Source organism: Homalodisca vitripennis, chromosome 4, assembly GCF_021130785.1.
Source record: "Homalodisca vitripennis isolate AUS2020 chromosome 4, UT_GWSS_2.1, whole genome shotgun sequence".
Taxonomy (NCBI): Eukaryota; Metazoa; Arthropoda; class Insecta; order Hemiptera; family Cicadellidae; genus Homalodisca; species Homalodisca vitripennis.
Window position 1 is genome coordinate 148,148,953 of NC_060210.1, and position 25,303 is coordinate 148,174,255.

Here is a 25,303-nt window from a genome sequence, read left to right on the forward strand (position 1 = left end):
GATCTCAAAATATAGTGTTACTGATTTCTTGTATCACTGAACAATGGCAAATGTCAGGAAAAATCCTGTATCCTTCACAATCTTCCCATTGCCAAAGCTTTAAAAGAAGAAGCATCTTCAAGATTAGTAGCGCCACAATGACAATAGCGGTCAAATTGATCATGTTGCAGTTGCTGTTGAACCAGGGCAAACTTTTATGACAATGGTATACAAAAAAGTTGCTTTTTTGGTATGATAACTACCCTCAAAATTGATGGGGATAATGTAGAATAGTAGATAAAAGTGTAAACTTTCATACCAAATTGTTATAAAAACTTTGTTTTTTATAAAAACATACATCTTGTATTTCTGAAATCTGCAGAATATTTGGAACAAAATGTATATTTTGGATTTTTCGTTTTATTCATGACATTTTATAACAAAAACTTTTGCACACAAACTTTGGAATATTTTTAGGTTCTTATTTCATTTTAAATTTCAATCTTAAGTAAATGGTGTATAACATTTTACATTTAGAGCACTGGTGGATACCATAATTATTCAAAAATTTGTTTAAATAACTATTCAAAAACATACTCAGTTTACCTAAATACTGCACCACAAATAGGAACAAACCATTGTTATTTCTAGAGTTAAATGGGGTTGTGCTCGGACAACATCAACTCATTTTTGCAATCTGTCTCTTCTCCATCTAGTGACCTTTTCTATTGCTAAATCCTTGAGATGTGCTAAATTACATCTGCAATAACTAAAATCTAATTGATGTGTCAAATTTGTTTCTGACCTTGAAAATCATGCTAACCAACCTTGTCTGTTGTAAGTGAATCTAGTTTCTCCAAACTAAAACTAATCAAAACATACATGTGCTCAGATGAAGGGCTGCGGTTAGCATGTGACGTACTATGGGCTCAAGAGACATTAACATCCCCCTTTCTCCAAAACCGTCAAACAAAAATTACTCGCAATAGCCATAGACATTTGACATATACAAGCACATTCACAACATAAACAAAGATAAGACTGGTTTCATTGTATTCAAATTTCATCATGAACCAGAGCACTTGAATTGAAAAATAAAAATTTAAATTGCCAATAAATACCTTAATATATGTGCAATAAATAAGAAGTGAGAATTCCATAACATGTAAACATTTACCTTATCCCACTTCCAAATGAGTCCCTCAACTGCTTTAAATAAGTAGTAAAATACAACTTAAACAACACTGATTAAATAAAATACGTTTACTATTTTATCTGCTAAAAGAAGCCAATGGGGAAGCCAAATTGGTCTCATAAAACTCTTCAACATCACTTTATCACGTGATGGATTTATTACACAGTGTTCAAGAACATAGGATAATGTGGTGCAATTAAGTAATAAATAAATAAACAATTTAATACACTTCAACATACTTTAATACAAAATAAACTCATTTTGATTTTAAAGACACTGATGTATCAGAGAATGTTCCTGCCATTCCAATTACCAGCATTTAATAAAGTTGTTACTGAAATACAGCAGTCACCCTAGACTCATTCACTGAAAAACTGTGGTACCAGTCTGAGGCTGTGGAACCAGGCTTTAAGTCTGGTTAAAGATGGGACAGGTTCATAATCCTGTCTGGACCAGTAGCCTACACTTCGGGTTTCACTGATTCTCAGCTACAAGATGTTTATAAATGTTTCCATACAGGTTTATAGTCTTTTGGAAAAGTAAGTTTAAAAGTAGAACATATTTTCTTAAAAAAAAAAGTAGCATATTCTTTCCTTTAATGTTACTTTTTGGGCTAGAGTAAAAAAAGGTATTAAAACTTCAATAAATTAAATAAATTTATGTGTGTAACTTATGTCAATGAGGGAGGCCCAACTATTTCACAACTGAGTATGAGGAAGGGTGCCTACTATATTATTACAACAAAATTTCTTCTTTATAGTGAATTTCAATGGCTTATAACACTCTATCTAGCTTTGTACATCCATTGTGCTGAAATTCAATAAATTACAGTCAGAAAACCACAGTACTTTATATTATAACACACATATGAAAATAATTATTTCATTACTGACATAATATTATATACACACAATTCAAAAACTAATACCTAAACACTTTAAAGTGTCAAGGAATTCTTACCATAAACAATTAAGATTCCAGACGTTTCTACTAAAATCTCTTCAAATGCTAAATAAAACTTAATAGGAACAAATACTTGGTAAAAAAACTAAAATTACATACAATAAAGTGAGCAATCAACAACTATGAAGCTTTCTGAGGCACATCCACAACATGTTTTAGATTTGATACCGAAAATTGTTCATGTTATTCAACAATGATTTTTGTGAAACACATATCATTAGAATAAGTTAAATAGTTTTAAAACTAAAAATAATTAATAAAGAAAATAATTAATTTTGGTATGGTCCTTAGCTTCAGTAGAGAAATCCTATTGCACCTAGTCCATTTTATTTTATTATCAACTTATAATATTCATTGAAATTCCGTTCCAAAGTTTCATAATACTACCCTTTCAGACAATGCCCAAATTATGATGTATTTCATGTGTATAAAGTCATGCAACACTATTCTGACAAGCTGACAACAATGTCAACCAATCAATCCCAAGAATATGTGTGTGAACATAATTTTGGCCTATATAGATTTTTGTAAACTATGACTTGGTTCTTTTTTTAAGTTACAATATGTATTATAATTTTTTTTATTGTAATGAGGATTGTTTTTTATGTTAAGTACATTTGAACAAAGATCTTTTGTACCAAAATCAGTGTCTTACACATTTATAAAATGCATTTGATTTAATTTAATATTGGTATTTGTAAATCAAATAAATTCCATATTAATATAAAATAGGTTTCTCTATTTAAAAAAAATAACTATTTACATTGATTTCTTTTCTTGGTTATGTCATGTTTTTTGGCAACCAATGAAAATTCTGAAATGCATTTTTATTACATTTGATGTAAAATAAGAAAATATTAGGTGCAAACTCCTGTTTATTTTAGAACTAAAAAATCTACTAATCAATATAATATTAATCCATTGCGGGTCGCTTTTTTTAGCCGTACGTATCCCAACAAGTGCGAATTAATTTGTATGTCAACGTTGGCAGCAGAACAGTAATGTCATGCTGTATCAAACCGTCCGGTATTTATATTATTATTATTATTATTTACAGTATTATTATTGATTTTTCACCTTCTACATACAACTGTGATCTGTAGAATATTTATAAATGTGTTTATTGAGAGACCATCATTAGAACATTCATTAGATTAATAAATAATCCCAACACTGTCTACAAGACATTATTAGAACTATTCAGAGTTACAATCACAAGCATATCGTTTTTACGACCTGAGATCTTCACCATGCCGCTAGGCAAAACTACTGCTTTCAAAGATGTTTAGTCAGTGATCCGCAATGGGTCAATAAAACTTTCACGTTGTTTTAAAAGTAACTATAAACTTGCCCAATGATTTAGAACAATACTACAAGTTTAAAGAAACTGGCTATATGCTGATGATCCAGCACAGTTTCTATTGAATGCAATATAAGGATATCACAAAATGAAAGTTTTTAAGAAACACAAAAAATCAGATATAATTAGTTTTATACGATTGCAATGGCAAGAACTAACGCTCGAAATATATTGTTTTGATTCACTGCATTATACGAATTTGAATTAACATTTTTGGACTACACAGAATGGAAATTAAAAAAATAAGAATGAGAATTTTATAAAACTAATGCTTTTAAGAACAGAATGAAAATATTTTAAAGTCATTTAATATTGCCCCAGCTTGTGCATTGGAGATTTTATTGAAAAACGTTTTCAGGGTCTACATTTATGTTTAAACTGCTTAAAATTCAGATTTTTCGTTTATTTATAAAAATTTGTAATTTTTAATTTCACCCATTTTAGAGTTTTTAATTGAAAAAGGGCTTGAATCTCTGAACAATTAACACTTCCAACATTCCAGCATTAATCTTGTGGTTGAGTATGATATTTTCTTCACTGATACATTACACATTGCAAAGTTTGAAAACACACAAATAATATTACTATTAATCTTTAAAAATTGATATAAAGTTTAAAGGAGTATTCAATGGCAAAATATAACACCTTAAAACATTGAAAAGGTATTTGTTTCTATAATTAATAATGGTTATATAAATTATAAGTACTTTTGATTACTTACTGTAAATAAGCAAATACTCTTTCTGGAAACAACTATTGGGTTTACTTTTAATGGCTATAGCAAATTGTATTTATAAAGTTTTGCTCTTCTTCATTTAAATGGCCATAAATTACTTAGGTGTAAGATGACTTTACTTTAATCCTGTAAAGGACTCAATGAAAAGTTGCAAAAACAGTGTTTCAAAGGGCTACATATGTTACGATTATAAGAATGGTCAGTATAATGCAACCAAATTAAATAATTTACCCAATATAATACCACATGATATTTTTATACATTAAATTGATTTTGCATGTTTATTGGAAAAAATATGAACTTAAAAAATAGTTAGGTATTAATAGCCAATGACCACGAAATTGAGGAACCTATGGGCTACGAATTACTTAAGTTTTTGTCTTGTCATTTTTTTACTTTGAACGAGATTCAACTGGAGTACCTCAATTAACGCAGACATACTAGACTTCTCCATCTCTAGTAGCACCCATGGGAACTAAGTATTGTTGATGCACTTCAATGAAAACTTTCTAGATCCATAATTCGTAATTAGTTTTAAATCATTTGGAAAAGAACTCCTTTAAGGTAATCACCACGATATTGTTAAAACAAAATAATGAGATTCAAATTAAACTGTACATGATTAACATATTAAGGTCATTGGTATTTAGATTTTATTTCAATGGTAACAGATCAAATTTTAATGTAACTTAAATTATTAATTACAATAGTTTTTAAAATACTATTTAATCTCTACTCTTAAATAATACGAGTTATAATTTTTTAAATAAAAAAACATTTATAAAACAACTTATATCTCTTTTAAGATAGAATAAACTGTTAATGACTCACTTTCTAAAATTTTGGTACAATTTTGTCTTTTGCATTGTTGATTATATTTATTGAGCTAAGCACAGCCATCTAAAGAAGAAGGATATCTTTTGATTTCTGCAGGTTGAAAAAAAGAATAAAAAAAATAACTTTGTGAACATACATATAGATAAGATATATATACATATTAGTTTATTTACAATAAAAACTACAACCTACATTAAATCTAATATACATAATTCTGTAAATTTCAGCTAACGTTAAAAAATATTCTACTTCATTTCTTGTTAATACGGCAAGTAGTAATTAATTATGCACTATTGGAGCATATGAATGTAACATTATGTAGAGCATTTGGACTAAAAGCCAGATTCAGTTCATCGAAGACAACTCTAATTAACTCTATGCAGACATGTTCATTTGTGTCTGCTCGTTTGAAACAAAACTATACTTAGACATCATTTATAGGGGATAACAGATATTTCTCCCACAGTAATTTTCTCTTAGCTCTACTAAAAAAATATTGCAAAAGAATAAATCCAATGTTCTTCCCATAATAAAGTTTTAACAATACCAACAAATCGATATGAACCAAAGGTAAGTATTAAGATCACAAATAACATGATATGCCGAATAGTACTAAAGTAATGGAGACTAGTTGTGGTCAGGGCAACGCGTGTGGGATATTCGAGCACCCTTGGTACCCTTGGCTACTCCTTCTTCGCATACATGTACCACGATGCCAGGCTGACTGCCAGATGCAGCATGCAACTCATGGGTTTCACCTATAAAACCAACCACACAAACAATATTTTCAGTTCTGTGCCACTTTTTACATTGCCATAAAAAATATAATAAATGGGAATGCCTAAAGGCCCAAGAGGTCAACTTTCTTCTATTGCCTATATGTTACCTTAAAACTAATATATAATGGGAAAATATAAGTTATGAAGCATACAGGTAAAGAAAAGACAATCATAGACAATTTTCCTATTCTATTGAGCAATATCTACTAGGTAGAAAAGGTACAAAATCTAATCACAATATTCAAACGAAGAGGGTTAAATGTAACAAGAAATAAATTATGAAAACAAAGAGAGTCAAACATTTAGAGTATTATCCTGTAAAATTATGAAGCACTGGCTAACCCTCTCCTTCCCCCAGTACCCTTCCTACTAGATTATAGATACTGTCATCTTTCCTATTCAATAGGATTATGATATTACTGTAACAGAAGGCCTACTAGAGCTAAGATGGTACAATCAATTTTTTTTGTTAGAACATTTTTCAGTTTTAAAATTATAGTTTAAGAAAACTTTACAGACAACTGAAAAAGTGAGAAACACTTATTTCATCATAAATTAGGACTATTGTTTCATTGCCAGTCACAATTGATTCCAAGACATTCTGTAGGTCAGTATAGTAACTATTGCAATATTTAATTTGAGCAGTGAACACGTTCATCTTTTTGAGCAGCTGAGAGAATTTTTGGCATCCATCTTGTACTCTCCTTACTCTAATGTAAGTGTTCTTTGACAATCCTCAAAATATGTATTTTTGAATGTAATCTAACCTGAACATTTTCCAATTGTTTTACAGTAGAATATGAAGTGGAGCACTGCCTGTAGAAACTTTTCACATTCCCTGTAATTTGCAAAAGAGTAAGGTCCGCACAGTAACCAATCTTGAGCAATGGGGGCAGCACTATTTTCTTCAATGTCAGAGACAAACTGATAATAATGAAGAGATTCAGACGAGTGATAAGAAGTGTACAGGTATGAACGCGTCCAGCGGAACTTTACAAACCTGACCTTATAGCTTCAGGGAGTAGTACTTGTATTTTATTGATTTATGAATTAAATCAATTATATTTTTGAAATGTAATATAATTTAAAAGTATTACAAGCTTTTAAAATTTTTTTTATAAATAAAAAACATGTAATTTTCTAAAGTCATCTTTCATCGTAAAAAGTTCAACATATTCTTATATTAAACAGTTTCTTGGTCTGACTATCAGACAGTCCCAAATTCTGATTCAGATGCCTAGGACTCCTCATATAATGATCAAAACATTTTTTTTTTTATCTTAAAACAAGTCTTAAAAGGCTTTGACCAAAATTTTGTTTTGTTTAAATTTCAAAAATAATGTCAGTTGAAACCTGAACTATTTGGAAAGAGCATTTCTTGGATGTCCCTGGTACTCAATCCAATGGTGCAAATATTTTCCAACTAAGGAGTTCCATGAATCCTCCCTGTTGGAAGTTTCAAGCTTCGGAATTAAGTAGCCGGATGAGATGGGGTGCAAAATTATGTACTTTTCCTACTACTGAACGTCACTGATGGTAGAAATTATTAACTCTTTGAGATTCTGATCTCTCTCTCCCCAAAAAGTTTTGTACAGAACATGGTATTTTAGCATGGAGAGAATTGGGGTTGTTTGGATATGTCCAAGAAGTATGAACATAGAGCCAACATCGAATGCTGAATAAGTATGTAACAGTTAATATTAATATTGTAATAATTAATCTCTAACAAATATCAACAATAATTTAGTATGATTACATGATAATACACACTCTAAATCTACAGATTTTGTAAATTACAAGTTACCAGGTGTAAGATTGGCTATAGCTGCCAAGAGATCGTAGTTGACGAGAGGTTCCCCTTCATCCCGTGGCTCCCAGCCGATGGGAGGAGATGCTGGGGGAGAGATGAGAAACTGCTTTGTGAGAGCAGGGGGCTGCAGGTGCTGGTCTGCTGCATCTATTGGTGTCACAGGCTGCAACCATCAACACATGTCGCCCATCTCAGAAAACATCAAGACTTTTACTTAATTTTTTCAACTTACACTGCAATTTTATATTCATATTTAAAACAAAAGAGTGAATTACAAAATGCCTGGTCTTTAGTGTTTGAAATAAAATATATTATTTTAATTTTTTATTTATATATTAAGAAATGGATTTTCCTACTGTTATAACTATCTTGTGAAGTAAATAATTACTTTCTTAGACTCATCAAGTCTAAACCGAGGAAAATATAATGAAGACAATACACTTACAACAACAGTTTAGAAGTTTTATTTACTTGTATACACATTTCTTATGTAGTACCTTGACATATTGAACCTCAGTAATTCCTCAATGAGTAGCATTTTCTAAATTCTTCTTAGACTTTTCATTTTCTATGTTATTTTCTCTATATAATAAATGTGATGGCAAATTTGTATATTAAAACCTGCAACTCTCAACCCATGGTGCATTAATGTTTATTGCTCCAGTTTAATATGCAGTGTTTTAACATTTGCTTTACAGAGTTAAATAAAACTGTATTGAATAAGAAAGTAGACAAATCTAGTTTTATTTTAAATTATGTGTTAGATAGCTACTCCTACAAAAAGCCAAACAACAATATTTGAATTCTGTTACCAATAGAAATAAGGTTACTAATTCCAATAATCTAAAGTAAATAAATACAACTCCATGAAAATTACAGACTATAAAAACTATAGAGTTAATATTACAGTACTACTAACTTTAAGATAAGTATTTCAAAGGCTTCTTTTTAATTTTATTACATAACTTAGCTGTGTGTTTTTGTTTGATTTTATTGTAATTAATTTAAATTTTGGATTAACATACATATTATTTTACAAGAATGTATTTAAATTTTCAGAAACTACAATTCTGACATCTCATTATATTTCTAAGGAACACAAGTAATTCTTTGCATAAGTACTATATGAAGTGGGTCAATCAATCAAATTTTATTATAAAATCTAAATTGTGAAGCAAGGATCAATAACCATTACTAAATTTGAAAATAATTTAAATAATACCATGTCTTGGTTGGATAATAAATTTAATTAGATTAAAATATTAAATTCAATTCTAGTTCATTTCAGTCATTACAAATAATTAAAAATTAAAAATGTTTGCTAAAGTGGAACAATATATTAAATCAAATCAAATCAAATCAAAAATATCTTTATTACGTTATCGTCAAGATAAGTAAAGTGTCATACAATATTACTGAGGAGCAAGTACAATTCTGAGTAATTTTTCAAAAGTCTGGTTGAGTTTGCCAGCTCATGAATTCTTCAATGCTGTAGAAGGGTCGATTGAGAAGCCAGGTCTTCAAGTGACGAGCGAATTGTTGTTGATCCACTTTTTTCAGCATCTCTGGCAAACAGTTCCACATTTTGGCGCCGATGTAACTTGGCTTATGTTCAGTGCTGCGGAGTCGGTGCACAGGAAGGCAGTAGTCAGTGACCCGTCTGGTGTTGTAGTGATGGAATTGCTCACCCCTTTCTGCTATGCCTGGAGTCCTTGATGTGGACATACGTTACTGTTTCCAGGATGTACAGGCCTATGACTGTTAAGATTTTGAGGTGCTTGAAAGCATCCCTGCAAGACTCTCGTGGTTGGAGATTACCCAGTATTCGTATGGCTTTTTTTTGTTTCAAAAGTATGCGTTGCAGGTTGCCAGAAGTTGTCCCTCCCCAAGCTGCTATCCCATAGCGGATATAGGATTCAAACAGGGAGAAGTATGCAATCCTCGTGGTCATGGTGTGTTTCCTATATTTTTTATTCGTCGTATTACATACAGTCTGGTGCTTAGCTTTTTGCAGAGGTTTGTTGATGTTGTGGTGTCCAAGAAAGGTCTTGGTCAACTGTTACCCAAGGTACTTTGGTAAAGGTGGTGTCATCGGTCTCTGGTAGCCTTGGAGTTTTTTTTCTACACCTCCCTAGAATGAGCTGTTTTGTCTTCTTCTCGTTCACAACTAGGTCATTTGTTATGACAATATTGGATAGCCATATTCACTGCTGTGTATGCATCTATTTCTAGTTGACCAGGAGTTTCTTCTGCCGAGCAAGAGCACTGAGTCATCAGCATACATGATGCAGTTGCTGTATTCCTGTATATAACTTAGGGAAGTCATTTGTGAAGAGAATGAACATAATGGGTCCCAACACAGAGCCCTGGGGTACACCTCTTGTGATCTTTTTTGTGCTTGACCTGACCTTTTTCCGTTTCTCTATTACTGTTGTATCTTAGCTCAACCATTTGTGTTCGTTCCGTTAAGTAGCTGGTAAACCATGCTTTTTGAGGTTCCCACGAATTCCAAGTGTCATTAACTTTTTCAGAAGGTGTTCATGGTCAAGACTATCAAAGGCTTTACTATAGTCTAGAAAAAATGGCAGTTGATGTGTTCCCATCTTCATGCTGATCTAGTAGGAACTCTACAAGATTAATCAGTGCTGTGGTTGTAGATTTACCAGGTAGGAAGCCGTGCTGATATTCTGTTAAGAGATTGTTGTTTGAAAGATGTTCGAGAAGTCTAATCAGCACTAATTTTTCTATTACTTTGGATATGGTTGGGATTAGTGAGATAGGCCTGTAGTTGCCTGCTTTTGTGGCATCACCTTGTTTGAACTTGGGGTACACTTTTGAAAGTTTCAGGGCAGACGGGAAAACTCCTGATGAAAAAGATAGATTAGTAAATGTGCACCAGTGGTTCTATAAGTTCGTCTTGGCACTTTTTCAGGACTATGGTAGATAAGTCATCGTATCCTGCTGAGGGCTTTGACTTCAATCCACTAATAATTTTTGGCAGCTTCTTCTGAATTAGTTGGCTTCAGTGTCAGGTTGGGGATGTAACTATTTTCGGTCGGAGTAAATGGTTTGTTTATTGTTCAGCCCATTGTTTATGATGGTTTTTCTTCAGCCATGTTGACAAAAAAGTTGTTGAGATAGTCTGCCATCCACACTGGGCTGGACGTAACCTGGCCACCTACCTCGAGTTGGTGAGGGCATTTTTGTATTTCTTTTGGCTGCCTTTCTAAGTTTATGACATCCCAGATGGCTTTTGTTTTATTATCCGCATCTGTTATCTTAGCTATTGTGTCTTGTTGTCTTAGGTGGCGGAGTTGCAAGTCATATTCTTTCTTGAGATGGGCAGCGTGTCTTTTATGTTCCTCGCTACCAGTGGTGTTGTAAGCGTTTTGAGCGAAAAGAAATCTTTGCCTCAATTTTTGAGCATTAGGGTTGTGGAGAGTGTGTTTAATTTTTGTTTCCGCTTCTTTTGCCACCTGGTATGTTTCACTGGACATGCTTGATTGAGTGCTGCAAGAAGAGTTCGGCTGAAATTGTCATATGCTTCATTAACTTCATTGGAGTTGTATACTTCTGTCCAGATTTCTTGACTAAGGAGATGTTTCATTGTCAGTATGTTTCTGTGACTCATGTTTCTACCCCTCCAACAAGTTGTGGTTGGCGTTTTGAGTTTTTCTTCCCTTTATGACACACAGTTGTCCCGTATGATCTGATATGCTGGTTTCTATTACCTTTACAGTGATTTCTTCTTCTCTGATGTTGCAGCATACACAGTCGATGGATGTTCTTGATGTTTGGTGTTATCCGAGTGGCAGGGAGGTTCTTTCTATAGAGGTTGTAGCTTGCCAGGGTCTCGATCAGTAGTGTTGTGTCGTTTTTGATTTTTCAGGCAGTCGATATTTATGTCACCCATTAGAATGATGGGGTGTTGCTGAGACTGTAAGTTTTCTAGGGCTTCAGCTAGCACTTCTAGGCCAGACTCGAGGTTGTTATCTGGTCTGTAAATACCTACTATAATGAAAATTGACTTGCCCACTTTTTGCTTAATGGCAGCCCACTTCACACACCATTTCTATTGAGAGATCTTCGATAGTGATGATAGCCACACTGTTTTCCTTAAGATGTTCTTTCGTGTAGATAGCTACTCCCCCTTTAGATGCTGTTTCCTGCTGTAGTCAGAAATCAGTGTGTACCCAATAAGCCTAGTGTTCAGGAGTGTTTCTTTATTTTGGCCGTGTTCGGTTACAATCAAAACATCTGGTTTTTGTATTTTCCAGGAGAGAATTCATTCTATTAATTTTGTTAGCAATTCTGTCTGTATTTTGGTGTAATATCGTGAATTGTGTTTTGCATTTGATTGGTTGGTAAAAGAGGGTGTATTTCTCTGTGTCTGGAACATTGAATTCATGAATACCCGAGTTTTGTAGCGCGTTCTCTTCTGTGGAACAGTTTCTAAAAAATACTGTTTTTGAACTGTCCTATTAATGGTATGTTGTGGAGGTGAGTAGTTGTCCTGGTGATGTATTTGTACTTCCACAACAGTTCTGTTACCCTCCTGAATTGGGGTATCCAGTGGTCTTGTTATACAGGTGGTGTTCTGTTTTTGTGACGGGGTTTGACAGACTCCCCCTATCATCTGTTGGTCAGTTGTCGTTTGGCTGGAGCCTTGAGTCATCTGCTGGTCGGATTGTCTTTTGGCTGGAACTTGAGTCATACAGGTGGTGTTTCTGTTTTTTGTGACGGGTTTGACAGACTCCCCCTATCATCTGTTGGTCAGTTGTCGTTTTGGCTGGAGCCCTGAGTCATACAGGTGGTGTTCTGTTTTTTGTGACGGGTTTGACAGACTCCCCCTATCATCTGTTGGTCAGTTGTCGTTTGGCTGGAGCCTTGAGTCACACAGGTGGTGTTCTGTTTTTGTGACGGGGTTTGACAGACTCCCCCTATCATCTGTTGGTCAGTTGTCGTTTTGGCTGGAGCCTTGAGTCACACAGGTGGTGTTCTGTTTTTGTGACGGGGTTTGACAGACTCCCCCTATCATCTGTTGGTCAGTTGTCGTTTGGCTGGAGCCTTGAGTCACACAGGTGGTGTTCTGTTTTTGTGACGGGGTTTGACAGACTCCCCCTATCTTAATCTGATCCAAGTCTTGAGTAGCTAAACGTTGTTTTATTCATAGCCATTTGCAATGAAACGCTAAAAAAGTTCTTTTTTCCTTTTTTAGCAGGAGTATAGTTGGGTTTAATTAGCGCATTGACTACTTAAATAAAATAGTCAGTGATTTAAATTAATGGTGCTGACAAAATAATGGTACAAAACGAAGAGAATGGTTCGACCTCTTATATAAGTTATAGATTTAGTTGCCAGGGTTAGGTCTGACAATGGCAGACCCACAATTATTGTAGCACCACAGCAGTAAAATTGTGGAATATATAATTGGTTAAGTGTGAGGTGACTGTAAATACACCAAACTACTGAACAGAATGAGAGTGTATTTCAGTTGTCAGTCAGTACCCAGTGAGTTCAAAGGCGTGGCTCTTACAATTATTGTAGCACCACAGCAGTAAAATTGTGGAATATATAATTGGTTAAGTGTGAGGTGACTGTAAATACACCAAACTACTGAACAGAATGAGAGTGTATTTCAGTTGTCAGTCAGTACCCAGTGAGTTCAAAGGCGTGGCTCTTACAATTATTGAATGGAAAGTTTATCTTGAATAGTCACCCTCATCATTGAAAACCATTAATATTTGTTTCAGTTTCAGTGTTAACAATTACGGCTTTAGTTCAAATAGTCTCTCGACCCTCTCATAAAAAACCATGAAGTGATAAAAAAATTAATTCATGCTGCTCCTATGAATTCACGTCAGGGCATGGAAAATTATCTTGTGCTGTAATTGAGGAGCTGAGAAACTGAGGTCCAGCTTCCAACTCATTGGTGAACATCTCTCTCTCTCTCTCTCCAGAAAACAACTAAAATAAGTAACTATTGTAGAATATATTTAATATTTTTGGGACAAACAATCATAAATTTCTTATATTTTTGTTTCCATAATAGTGACATATTTTCAAGATTTTCAAAATGAGTAGTTAAGTTTTCAAAAAATAAACATGTCAAGACTGAGCTAGTTCATTGTAAGAAAATGGCCCACGAGGAGATGACATCTAATCCAGCCAACTTTTACAAGGATGTGAATAGGCTTAGGAGTGATCCTACTTCTGTCCCTGCAGTGATTGATTATGCCCATGTCATATCTGATCCAGAGTGCCAGATTCAGGGAGTACTTTTCCTCAGTGTATCAACCTGTTGATGTGAATGTAATGGAAGAGGAATTTTACTCTAGCACCATTGGTAGTTTAGTAGTTTTCAAATATACTAAATATAACGTTGAGGATGTCATTACTGTTATCAAAAGGCTAGAAGTGAGGACTTCTGCTGGTGTGGATGAAATTCCCACTTTTATTATCAAGGAAATGGCTAGATTGTTGTGCCTATCCTGACCTCGCTTTTTAATTTCAGTTTAGAAAAAGGGATTTACCCAATTATATGGAACATTGCGGTTAATTTTATATAATATTTGTCCTACTTAAGCCTTATTTTCGATAGCAAAAGTTAGATTAAAAACATGACTGCAATTTGACTAGTGGTCTAACAGATGGAGGTCACTAGTTGTCTAAAAGATGAAGGGCACTAGTCGCCTTAACAGATGGAGGGTTAACAGCTTGGAATCAAACAATCCAACCAAATCTGGAAGTGTCATCTTTCACGCCACAGACTGGTCATGAATAAAGTAAGGAAAGAGAAATATACATGTCTTCTGGGTAAAAGACAACCCACAGACTTCTCCAGACTCACGTATAACATATTAGGTATTAGAGGTTTGCCGCTAAAGTGGCTTCAGTCATACCTCTCCGATAGAAAACAACAAGTATCAGTTCAAAATTCATTTTCACGTACAACCAGTCTTAGATATGGGGTCCCTCAGGGATCCATCCTCGGACCAGTTTTGTTCCTGGTGTACGTAAACAATTTGAATTCAAAGATTCATAAAGGACACATAGTCCAATATGCAGATGACACGACTCTCTCTTTCATATGCAAGTCAAAATTTCAAGTTGAAATTCAAGCTTACGAAGAATTAAATGTATGTACACAATACTTTGAAAACATAAACTTGAAACTTAATTGTTCAAAAACAAATTACATGGTTTTTGGTGGAAGCACTGCACCATTTCAGTACAGACCTACTGTGATGTTGGACGACAAGGTCCTGGATGAAGTTGACTGTACGAAACTCCTGGGAATATACCTCGATAGAGGGTTGACTTGGAGGAACCATGTGGACAGTGTTTGTGCGAAACTATCAAGTAATATTTATCTCTTGAGAGGTCTTGCCGAATACTGTTCAGATCAAATAATGAAAATTGCATATTACGGTTTGGTCCACCCACATTTATCCTACGGTATTATATTGTGGGGTGGCTGTTCAAATGGCGACTTCCACAGACTTTTTGTCTTACAGAAGAGAGCTATTAGAATTATTGCTAAATTAAACTTTAGAGAGTCGTGTAGAAATTCATTTAGGGAGCTCAAAATACTAACATTGCCATGTTTGTATATACTGGAGACTACTGTAAATTGTCGGTTTAAGAGCCAAATGGTTCGAGGTCGTGACATTCACAACTACGATACGAGGTATCGAGAAAATGTCAGACCTGCTCAGCATAGATTAAGAAGATACGAGCAACTTCCTTCTCAAGCCGGCATAAAGTTTCTAAATGGGCTCCCTGAAGAAATAAAATCAATAAATGATCTAAATCGGTTCAAAATTACATTGCGACACTTTTTAGTGTCTCATTCTTTTTATACAGTTGGTGAATTCATGGACCATCTCACTAGCTCTAATGTGCGGTAGTACAGGGGCGCTGATGTCCAAAGTTATTTTTATTATATATTAATTTTACTGCTTGACAACTTTTATTGTTAACTAAAATCAATATTGTTTACAATATTTTAAAAATTAAATCGTTAGCATAAGACATTTCATTATTTTAATGAATATACAATTATTATTATGTGACGCATGCTATGCAATGTTAAAATTGTTTCTGGCAATAAAGTATATTGTATTGTATTGTATTGTATTATTGTTCTCAGCCGATTGAGCCTATTATATGGAACAACTAGTTTCACTAGTCACTAGTATTTTGTTGTTTCTCATATTATTTGAGTTGTGTTTGTATCAAACGACATCAAACTTTTTCTTGTGGAATTTGTCAAGTGGTATAGATTCAAGGAATAAGTAAATTATAAGTGTTTATTTTGTAAACAAACTTTATAATTTCAAGAGGACTATGTCCACTATAGTGATGCACCGGCATTACTTATTGTGTATTCTAAATTTGTATTTGTGAATTCTAAGTTTGCATGTATAATGAATAAATGATTTATTTTCCTATAAACTTACAAAATTGAATTAACTTAACAATGATAGGAAAAATACACTGACCTCTTTTACAAGTAGTGAGGTCAGCGAGAGAAAAAAAATAAAAATCTAAAATAAATAAAACAATTAATATCCTATTTACAGGTTTAAAACAAAATTAATTTCTATGTCTAGCTTCTTAAAACATATCTAAAAATATGAGCTTCTGCAGCGTCCACAACCATTCTTCGAACTTAAATCAATTATTATATTTTACTAATAGTTAATTATTTACACTAATTTTTCTTGATATCTAATTAAAATATATTAAATTATACAGTTATTAACATGTCAAAAGTTTACTGATATAGTTATGATAGTATTCTAAATAAACAACTTAATTCTGGTTTTCTAAAAAGCCACTTTTTTACTTGTGCACAGAATGCCTTAAAGTTTTCTATCTGCTTAATGTGCAAAGGCAACTGATTAAATATTTTTGGACCAGCGTAGGAAAAAGATTGTCTGAATTGTGATTTATTGACTTTTGGTAACCTAAACAGTTTAAGATTTATACTTCTGGTAGAATAAATTAAATTGTTACCTCTATTACCACTTCTCAAGTAAAACTCTCTCAAAACTTTAAAAACATAAAGATGTTGTATTGGCAAAATTGTTAGTTGCGAATAAAGAGGAAAAGAACTCTCTCTGAAGCTTTTACTTGCTATGACGCGTATAAGTTTATTTTGTGATATTCTTAGTTTATCTATATGCACTTTAAAAGTTCCACCCCAACAACTTATACCGTATTGTAAACGAGAATGTGCTAACGCAAAGTATAAATTTTTCAATAAGGATGGATCACAAAAATTTCTTAGATAAAAAAACTTTCTAATCGAGAATTTAATCTTGTTGTGAAGTTCAAATATATGTTTTTCCCATGTAACTTTCTCATCTAAAATAATCCCCAGATACTTAAATGAATTTACTTTTTCTAAAGGTGTACATTTACAGTTATTTATTTTACAAACTTCTGAATGATAAATCAATGGAGTGTCAAAGCAAAGTCCTCTAAAATTAAAGTTTATATACTTAGTTTTATTAGTATTGACTATCATTTTATTCTGCAAACACCACCTCCTCAGTAAGAACAAATCATCACATGCATGCGCCTGTATAAACTATATGGTAAACAATGGTTTTATTTGTGATTCATTTATTCTAGAATAATTTAGTGACATTAAAAACAAAAACCTAAATTGAAATTAAAAAAATAATCTAAATGTACTGTATATAAATGTTTCTTGTTCTGTATTGAAAAATAAAACACATAATAATATACTTTACTTCAATAATAACCATTCTACATAGGTTTGAATGAAGATGTGCACAACTAGCAAAATAGTACCTGCTATTATAGGGGTTTCAACTGCCAGATCAGGGTTAATGTCTCAGCATGTTGACTTTGTAGCATCTAAATAAAATCTTAGACTTTTTAAGTGGATTAGGGGACACTTTTATAGAAAGAGATCTGTTTAATGCTGTATAAGTCACTTGTGAGTCATTTTGAATTTGTCAAGGTGTAAGGGTATGTGAGAGCCTCAATTACAAAAAAAATTCAAATTCATATTTTTTAATTTTCATTTGAAAGTTAATTGTTGACCATCAAAATTTAAGATAGTTAAAGTAAAATATGTAGAAATTATAAAATTTCACTATCAGTAGCATTTTTTGTAGTATTGCTCAATTCACTTTCCCCGTAAAGTGACTCTGAGTCGTAGATTACTCATAATGTAATTTTTTAATATGCCTATGATTAAATGAAACTCAACTTAAATTCAAAATTTAATTAGTAATTAATTAAAATAGTAATTAAAAATAAATATTTAAATAAAAATTTAAAAATCACAACAAAGGACCTGCTACATTTATGAACAATTTTGTTAATAGTTTTACAATATTGTACAAGAAGTATTTTTATTTATTTCATCAACTTTTATTTTTATAAAATGGTGATCATTTGAAATTTATTTGGTACTGTATTTAAAATTAAATTCAATATCTTGAAAATATGGCTTGGATAATTATGTTGGCTATAAACCTTTTATAGTGATAAACATTAATTATGTAATTAATTCCATTTTAAATCAGTACTGAAATTGAATAAAGGAAACATTTACAGTTTAATTAGTATAATAAATAAATATTCATTTTTTGCAATTGAAACTTTTACTCATCACAACCTCTATACACCAAAGTTTTCCTACAACTACTATCAGTACATCGGAATTTGATATTCAGACATTAGTGAAAATATCGAATTTTTGCCATTCTCTATCAGCTTTATACACACACACACATATATATATATATATATATATATATATATATATATATATCAAACCAGGTTACTATATAATTATAATATAATGACAAAAAAAGGTCTTAATTTTTAATTAAGAGTAACAAGTAAAACATTGTATGACTATTAGAGGCTAATACCCACCTGAGCAAAATAACAATTGATTATAGTGTTGAGAAACTGAGTCTGATGCAACTGAATCCTTGCCTTAGCTGCAGCTGTGGGGCAATCGTAGTTTACTCTCATTCGCCTAAAACTGCGAAAGTATTGGAACGAAGCTACCTCCCCAAATTGTTTGAACAGCAATTCTATTTCTTTCTGAAAAATTAAATAGAAAAAATAAACCTTTAATAAATTATTGATTCAGGAAAATGTAGTTAATTTTTTGGCAAGCTTTACCTCATGACAGTATGTATAATTGTAATGACATACTAGGGCATCTATTATACAGTCCTTGTAAGTAGTTATTGTTCATATTTTTAAAGGATTGTACAAGAGTCTGTAATACACTTAATAATTTTCTAACGATTGCATGTTTTAGTAATAAAAAAGCAATTTGGTAACTTTCACATTTTGTTGGCAAACTGTATTACTCAAGATATTGATATAACTTGAGTTTTATTCATTATAAGAATATACTTTTGATTACTATTCCAACAATTTATATATATATATATAATTTCAATTTCATTTCAATAAACATTGAATCGCAAAAAGTACTTGCTCCGCCGGGAGTCGAACCCGGATCTCTCACTTGCCGGGTGAATGTGCTACCATTACACCACAGAGCGCTTACTTTTTCCGATTCAATTATTTCGTATTTGGCCGTATCTGTCACATATGCGTTTAAATAAGCAAACTAACATATGATCGGAAGACCAAATACATGTCAAACGACTTTTATTTATGTATATATATATATATATATATATATATATATATATATACATTAAATTTGTATAAATGGCAAGAGCCTTATTTAATTTCAATTAACATTGAATCGCAAAAAGTACTTGCTCCGCCGTTAATTTAACAATAATAACATATAATATACCTAATATAATTTTGAATTTAGGTAAATTTGTATCACAATCTAATTATTCAAGTGGAAAACAATAATTTAGCGAATATTAAGTCCATATGGTTGTTTCGATTTTAATATAAGTTGGTGTGCCAATTCATTATTCCTTAAATTTAAATCATTTCGAGAGCTGTTTGTTGTACATACATATATGTACACATATATAGTCCGGTATGCTAATATTCATTTCTTTTTCCACCTTGTCATGTCAATTCAATCAGGCGTCAATTCGATTAGGCGTCAATTTATAAGTATAAATATGTGTATGTGTATACCTAACCTAACATATAACTAAAATCTTGGTTGAAATAAACAAATCATACCAGAGCATTCTGACAAGCAAAAGTCAGGAACCAAAACAACCATGTTGTGTGTCTACTCTGTGCATACTAACTCTAAAAAATGCACTTAATAAAACTAAACACTAATTATTAAAACTGAAATACAAAATACAGGTCACAATAAGTCTGCGTTCACTGGCCAACCAAATAGAACTGTGGTATGATTTGCTTATTTTAACGTAGATTGTAGTTATGTGTTAGGTTAGGTATTCACCTAAGAAGAGATCAGATTGCAGATCTCGGAAATGTAGTGTTAATGGTTGTTTTGTACCACTGAACATTAGAAAGTGTCCGCAAAATCCTTTTTTCTTTGCACTACTATAAATAATCCAAGAGTTAACACGTAAACATTCAGACAATTTTTACTAAGAAGTCTGTAGCTGTTTAACAGTAGTGAATGTTTTGTGCTTTTCCTGAAAACAAGACTTATTGTAATGTTACCAGTTAGTCATAAGAAAACAAATTATTACTAAACTACAAGAATTATTGATTAAAAATATTTACCTTCAGTTCATCATTTTTAAATACAGCATTGTCTAGATTCGTTACTATGATAGATGTTGGTAGATCTTCATCATGTATCAGATCATCTATTGTTCTCGTTTCATGGCGTGATGTTTGCTGATTTAACTCCAAATCATTATAATTGGGATGTAAATTTGGTAACCCATCAATTTCATTAATTATCATTTCACCTTCATCTGAATCCACACTCATTCTGCCCTCATCCATGTCAATCTGAAATCATCTTATGTTATTTTATTGCAACTTGCTATCTATTCAGTTATTAATTTATTAAAAACCATTAAAAAAACATTAGATAATCACAGTACCATTACACAGTACTCTATTTTTAGAACTAAAAGTGACACTACTGTAAACTGCTGGTGATCAATGCGGGAGGGGGGATTATGGAATACCTATCAGAAGCAAAGAGGCATATGTGGAAGCCCTATTCAGGAAAATATTAAAATTACATCTCAAAAACAGTGCTTTTAAGCATTTTATACATGCAGAAGAAAGTTTTCCACATAAATCAAACATGCTTAATGGAGAAAGGCATTGGATTGATGTTCCGTTGTGTTCAAACAAAATCTAACAATGCCCTTACCTTACAAAATATTTTGAAACATGTTTGGCTGACAAAAATGTTTGCATATTTTATTAAAATCCTTTTTACATATTCGTGACATAGGACGTAATGTAATTCATTGTTACTTATTCAAAAAGAAACAAAAACAAAATGTAAATATTTTCTAAGTTCAAAAATAATAATTAGTTGTCTTTGAACTAGTATTTTTACTATTCTTAAATATATTGAAATCTCCTTAATAAGCACATAAAGACTAACTTCAATGAAGAATACAAACAATGGACAAGCACTTATACTTATTACAAATTTAAATTTAAATATTTTAAAACTTCTATGGAAATGTAATTTATTGTATCAATTCAATTTAAAACGTGTAAAAAATAATTTTTGATAGAAAAGAAAATTTACACCAACAACCATAATATACAAAAATACATAAATTATATAATTGCCATAATACTTACATGGAAGCTTCAATAGCATAAGACAAAATTAAAACCCTTTAAATGTACATTAAAAACATATTTCATCACACAAACACCAAACTAGTTATTACATGAAAAAGACAGTCACTCTTTTGCTCACTATGTATTCATAATTCCTAAAATAAATTACTAATGCTGGATTAAATAAGTGTGGAAATGACTAATTCAAAGAAGAAGGTAGCAAAATAAATCAATAAATATATTCCAAGAGAGAACAAATAACTACTTGTACAGTTTAAGAAATTTAAAACTATAGTATGAGACATATCATTGCAAGTCTGGGTTGTGGCAATAAACTTGTTTAATGCACTTAGTCTGAGATATATTGTTTAAGGTTGAGCTTGTGTCAGTATCGCAAACTGTGATCGCTAAATCGCATGAGCAACATTGTTGTTTCCGGTTTTTGTACCGTTTCTGCAATAAGCAGCCCGCTGGCCATTTGCCGCTCCACTACAAGTACTAGGAATTAGTTATCTGTCCCACCTGCTCAGAGCTCTCTCAATCCTCTTGAACTCTAGATTTGGCAGTTTCTAATGTAGCAGGTTACTGTTTCATGTTTTGCATGCATTTTTTAGAAATTCATAACAAATATTTATATACAAAAAACTGTAGTATTGTGTCTGTATTTGTAAATAATTGAATTAAAATGGTGTAGTGTTGAATAATATACAGTAATATTACGGAAATAGTGGTGAAATATAATAATTTCTAGCCAATTCAAACTAAAAGTTGTACAAAGACAATACACATGAATAAACTACAATAAATTACTCTGATAAGTTCTCTACCAATAAGTCTCTCAACCAATAGAAAGTTTCAAAATTATTACTATCCCATTGAAAAATTCACGACATGATGCAATTTTATGGACATTCATTCTGTAGAACATTAAGTTTTAATTAGTGTCTAGAACAATGAATAATTAAAAGCATTGAAATCCTGCTGTCCTTTTAAATCTTCGATTGACCATAATCAATAATTAATATAAAGCAAACAATTTATATGCTTATTTTAATCTTTGTATGTTTCAAGATGATTAAGTAATAGCTATGAATATTTTACAAGATTAACCCAATATATGGAGAATTGTTATAACGACAGCCATAGTACAATTTTTGAAACTAAGACAAGAGGTCAAATTTCCCTTCTGGCTTAGTTAGAAGAAAGATAGATTTTACAAGTGCTTTTACCTTGAATTATTATAAAGATTTAATTTTATTCTATTCTTCTAAAACTTTTGAATGACTGCTTTTATGGAAAATTTTAAGAATAACAGTAGCTCTAAATTGCTTAAAAATTTTCTCAATTTTAATTTATGTTAAAAATAACCTAGACTGAAATTTGGACAATCGCAAATGGGCGCCATCCTGAAACAATCGATTGGTTGAGACAAGCCAATGAACTTACCCAAACGTTATAGATATTCATAATTAACCTGTTGAGGAGTAGCTGAAAGTGGCTTCAAAAGAGTGCTGACGATTATAGCCGTTTGATGGCAAAAGAGTAATGACGGTTTTAACCGTCCGTCACGGGCTTGTTCAGATCATCAATATGATGGCTGTTTACGTTATCTAGTGGCGTTTTACGTACTATTTTGACAGGAAAACGTTTAATGTAATTATTGCTGTGTAGGGTGCTGCCCCTAGCGACAGGATATGCAATCACAGCTTTACCGCCAAAATGTCAAGTCATTGTTCTCAAAATGTCAACTCCTTCATAAGCTATTCTCAGTCATTGTACTAGTGTAAATAATACAGTTTTTTGAATACTGTGGTAAAAAGAGTGATTATCTGGACTAAAGGTGGTCTTATCAGGTTACATGAAATCAAAACCCCTTCTTTTATGAGTGAGCACAAAAGAAAAAAACGTTTTGTGAGTGCACTGATTGAGTATTTGAGTTTCAGAAATTATCATGCTTTGGCAAAAATCTAAAAAAAGTAAAGTTATAAAGTAGCCTATAGATGGTGCAAATAATGCATGAATTTGGTATTTCAATACATTTTTAATGAATACAACTATTAAGTGATTTTTACTCCCTGGTGCCATAAATCATATTTGGTACGACTTTTGCTTACTCTATTAGACCCTAGACAATAGTAGGCTTTGACGGATATATCCGTCAGTACTCCTAGACAGGTTAATCATTGTCAGCTGTTTTTGTCAAAAACTGGTCTCAGAAGTGAGTGCATTGCCGATCATCTTGCAGAAAATATATATCGACAAAAAATTATGATTATTGGTAATGATCCATTTAAGTGCAGCATTTTTAAATGCTATAAAACATGTCTACTCTTTGAAGTAATAATTAGTACTACACAGCTCAAGAGTAGGTACTTTAAATACAACTTAGTTATTTTATAGAATTTAAAAACCAAATTCATTTCATTTACATATAAAAGCATAGATTCTCTATATTACCATTTCTAAAGCCTAAAACTTAATTCAATTCGACAACATCATTCAAAATTTATTAAAAGCAAAAACATGTTTGAAAATAAAATCAAAATTAAAATAATATGTTTTACATTATTGAATAATGGCAGCAATAACAGTGCCGTAAGTGTCATTTGTTTCACAAGCAGTAAAGTTTATTCTTGAAAATAAATAAGGTAAGTTAATGTTATTGTTTAGCCTACTTGTAATTATAGTTATTATATATTATATTTTAATTTGTAAATTATATTAATATTTATACATTAATTTCTAAGATTGAAAACTAGCCAAACTATATTGTTCTTTGAAATAAATATTACGTTATTTGGTCCAATATTTTGCTTTCCGTCCTTTAGATGGTCATGAATATCGATGATTCCATATCATTTGATAATCATCATCAGATTGAATTGGTGGCCGCTTATTATACTGCAGCCCTCACTACATAAATGATTATAACAACAACTGACAATGACGTCACTAGCTTACTCAGTACGTAATTTAATGAAAGAGCCGGCAATGATTAATTATGAATATCTATTGGTTAATGTTGTATTCGATAGTATCAATATTTAAAATCGATAATCGTGATTAAATTGTGGTGGTGGCCACTTATTATACTGTAGCCAAAAAACTAGTTAAGGATAGAGTGCATGCCAGTTCTAGGGTAAAAAAAAAGAAAATTTTTCATTTGAATTGCAAGCTAATACATTAAATATTTATTGAAATTACTTTGAATATCTTTATTCAACAAAAATTATTATATGTAGGTCTGGTTCAAAGGAGACTAACTTTATTGACTCGAAAATAATGGATTTGCCACTAGGTTAATGTTTGTAACCTACGCTACATCGATCTATATCTCTAATAAGGTTTATGTCAAATAGTTAAATTGAAATTTTAAGGGTCACGATACAAAATATACTAATTTTATTATCTAATTTAATACTAAAGCAGTTTTTGTCTTGTATACTCACAAAAATGGCAGGAGCAATCACAGTTACTAAATTATTATCATCCACTACGAGAAGTTTACTGTACAATTCATTGACCAAATATAAACATGTTCAATGAAATACTTCACTTGACTGTCAAATGGTCTTTGTATAAACGTTGATATTATAAATTCATATAAATCTTAAAATCTATGACACCCAGCAGACACTCAACAAAATTCCATGGCAGAAGCAGACGATAAACATTCGAATAGAAAATTCGACTTCCCAGTATATTCTATTATGTCGTAAGTGTATATCAATGTCATATATTCAGAATGAAGAAAATATCTCAACCTCAACTCTTTTTGCTTACTTTGTCAGCACAAGTTCATACATACAATACTAAATTGGATTAATTCTAGCTGGCTTGTTATATTTTATTTTACATTCCAACAGAATCTCCATTTTAACAAATCGATAAAAGTTGTTACTAA

The 25,303-nt window shown here is 31.8% G+C and overlaps 1 protein-coding gene across 1 annotated transcript; it reads right to left on the reverse strand.

The window, feature by feature from the left end:
- Positions 1-1,398: 1,398 nt before the first annotated feature.
- On the reverse strand, positions 1,399-25,072 carry LOC124360290 (protein sarah). The gene is made up of 5 exons (XM_046813793.1): positions 24,849-25,072; positions 20,365-20,598; positions 18,583-18,756; positions 7,654-7,822; positions 1,399-5,828 (listed from the first exon to the last, which is right to left on the reverse strand). The coding sequence occupies exons 2-5, from the start codon at positions 20,590-20,592 to the stop codon at positions 5,698-5,700; spliced, it is 702 nt and encodes a 233-aa protein (XP_046669749.1). The 5' UTR covers positions 20,593-20,598; positions 24,849-25,072; the 3' UTR covers positions 1,399-5,697.
- Positions 25,073-25,303: the final 231 nt, after the last annotated feature.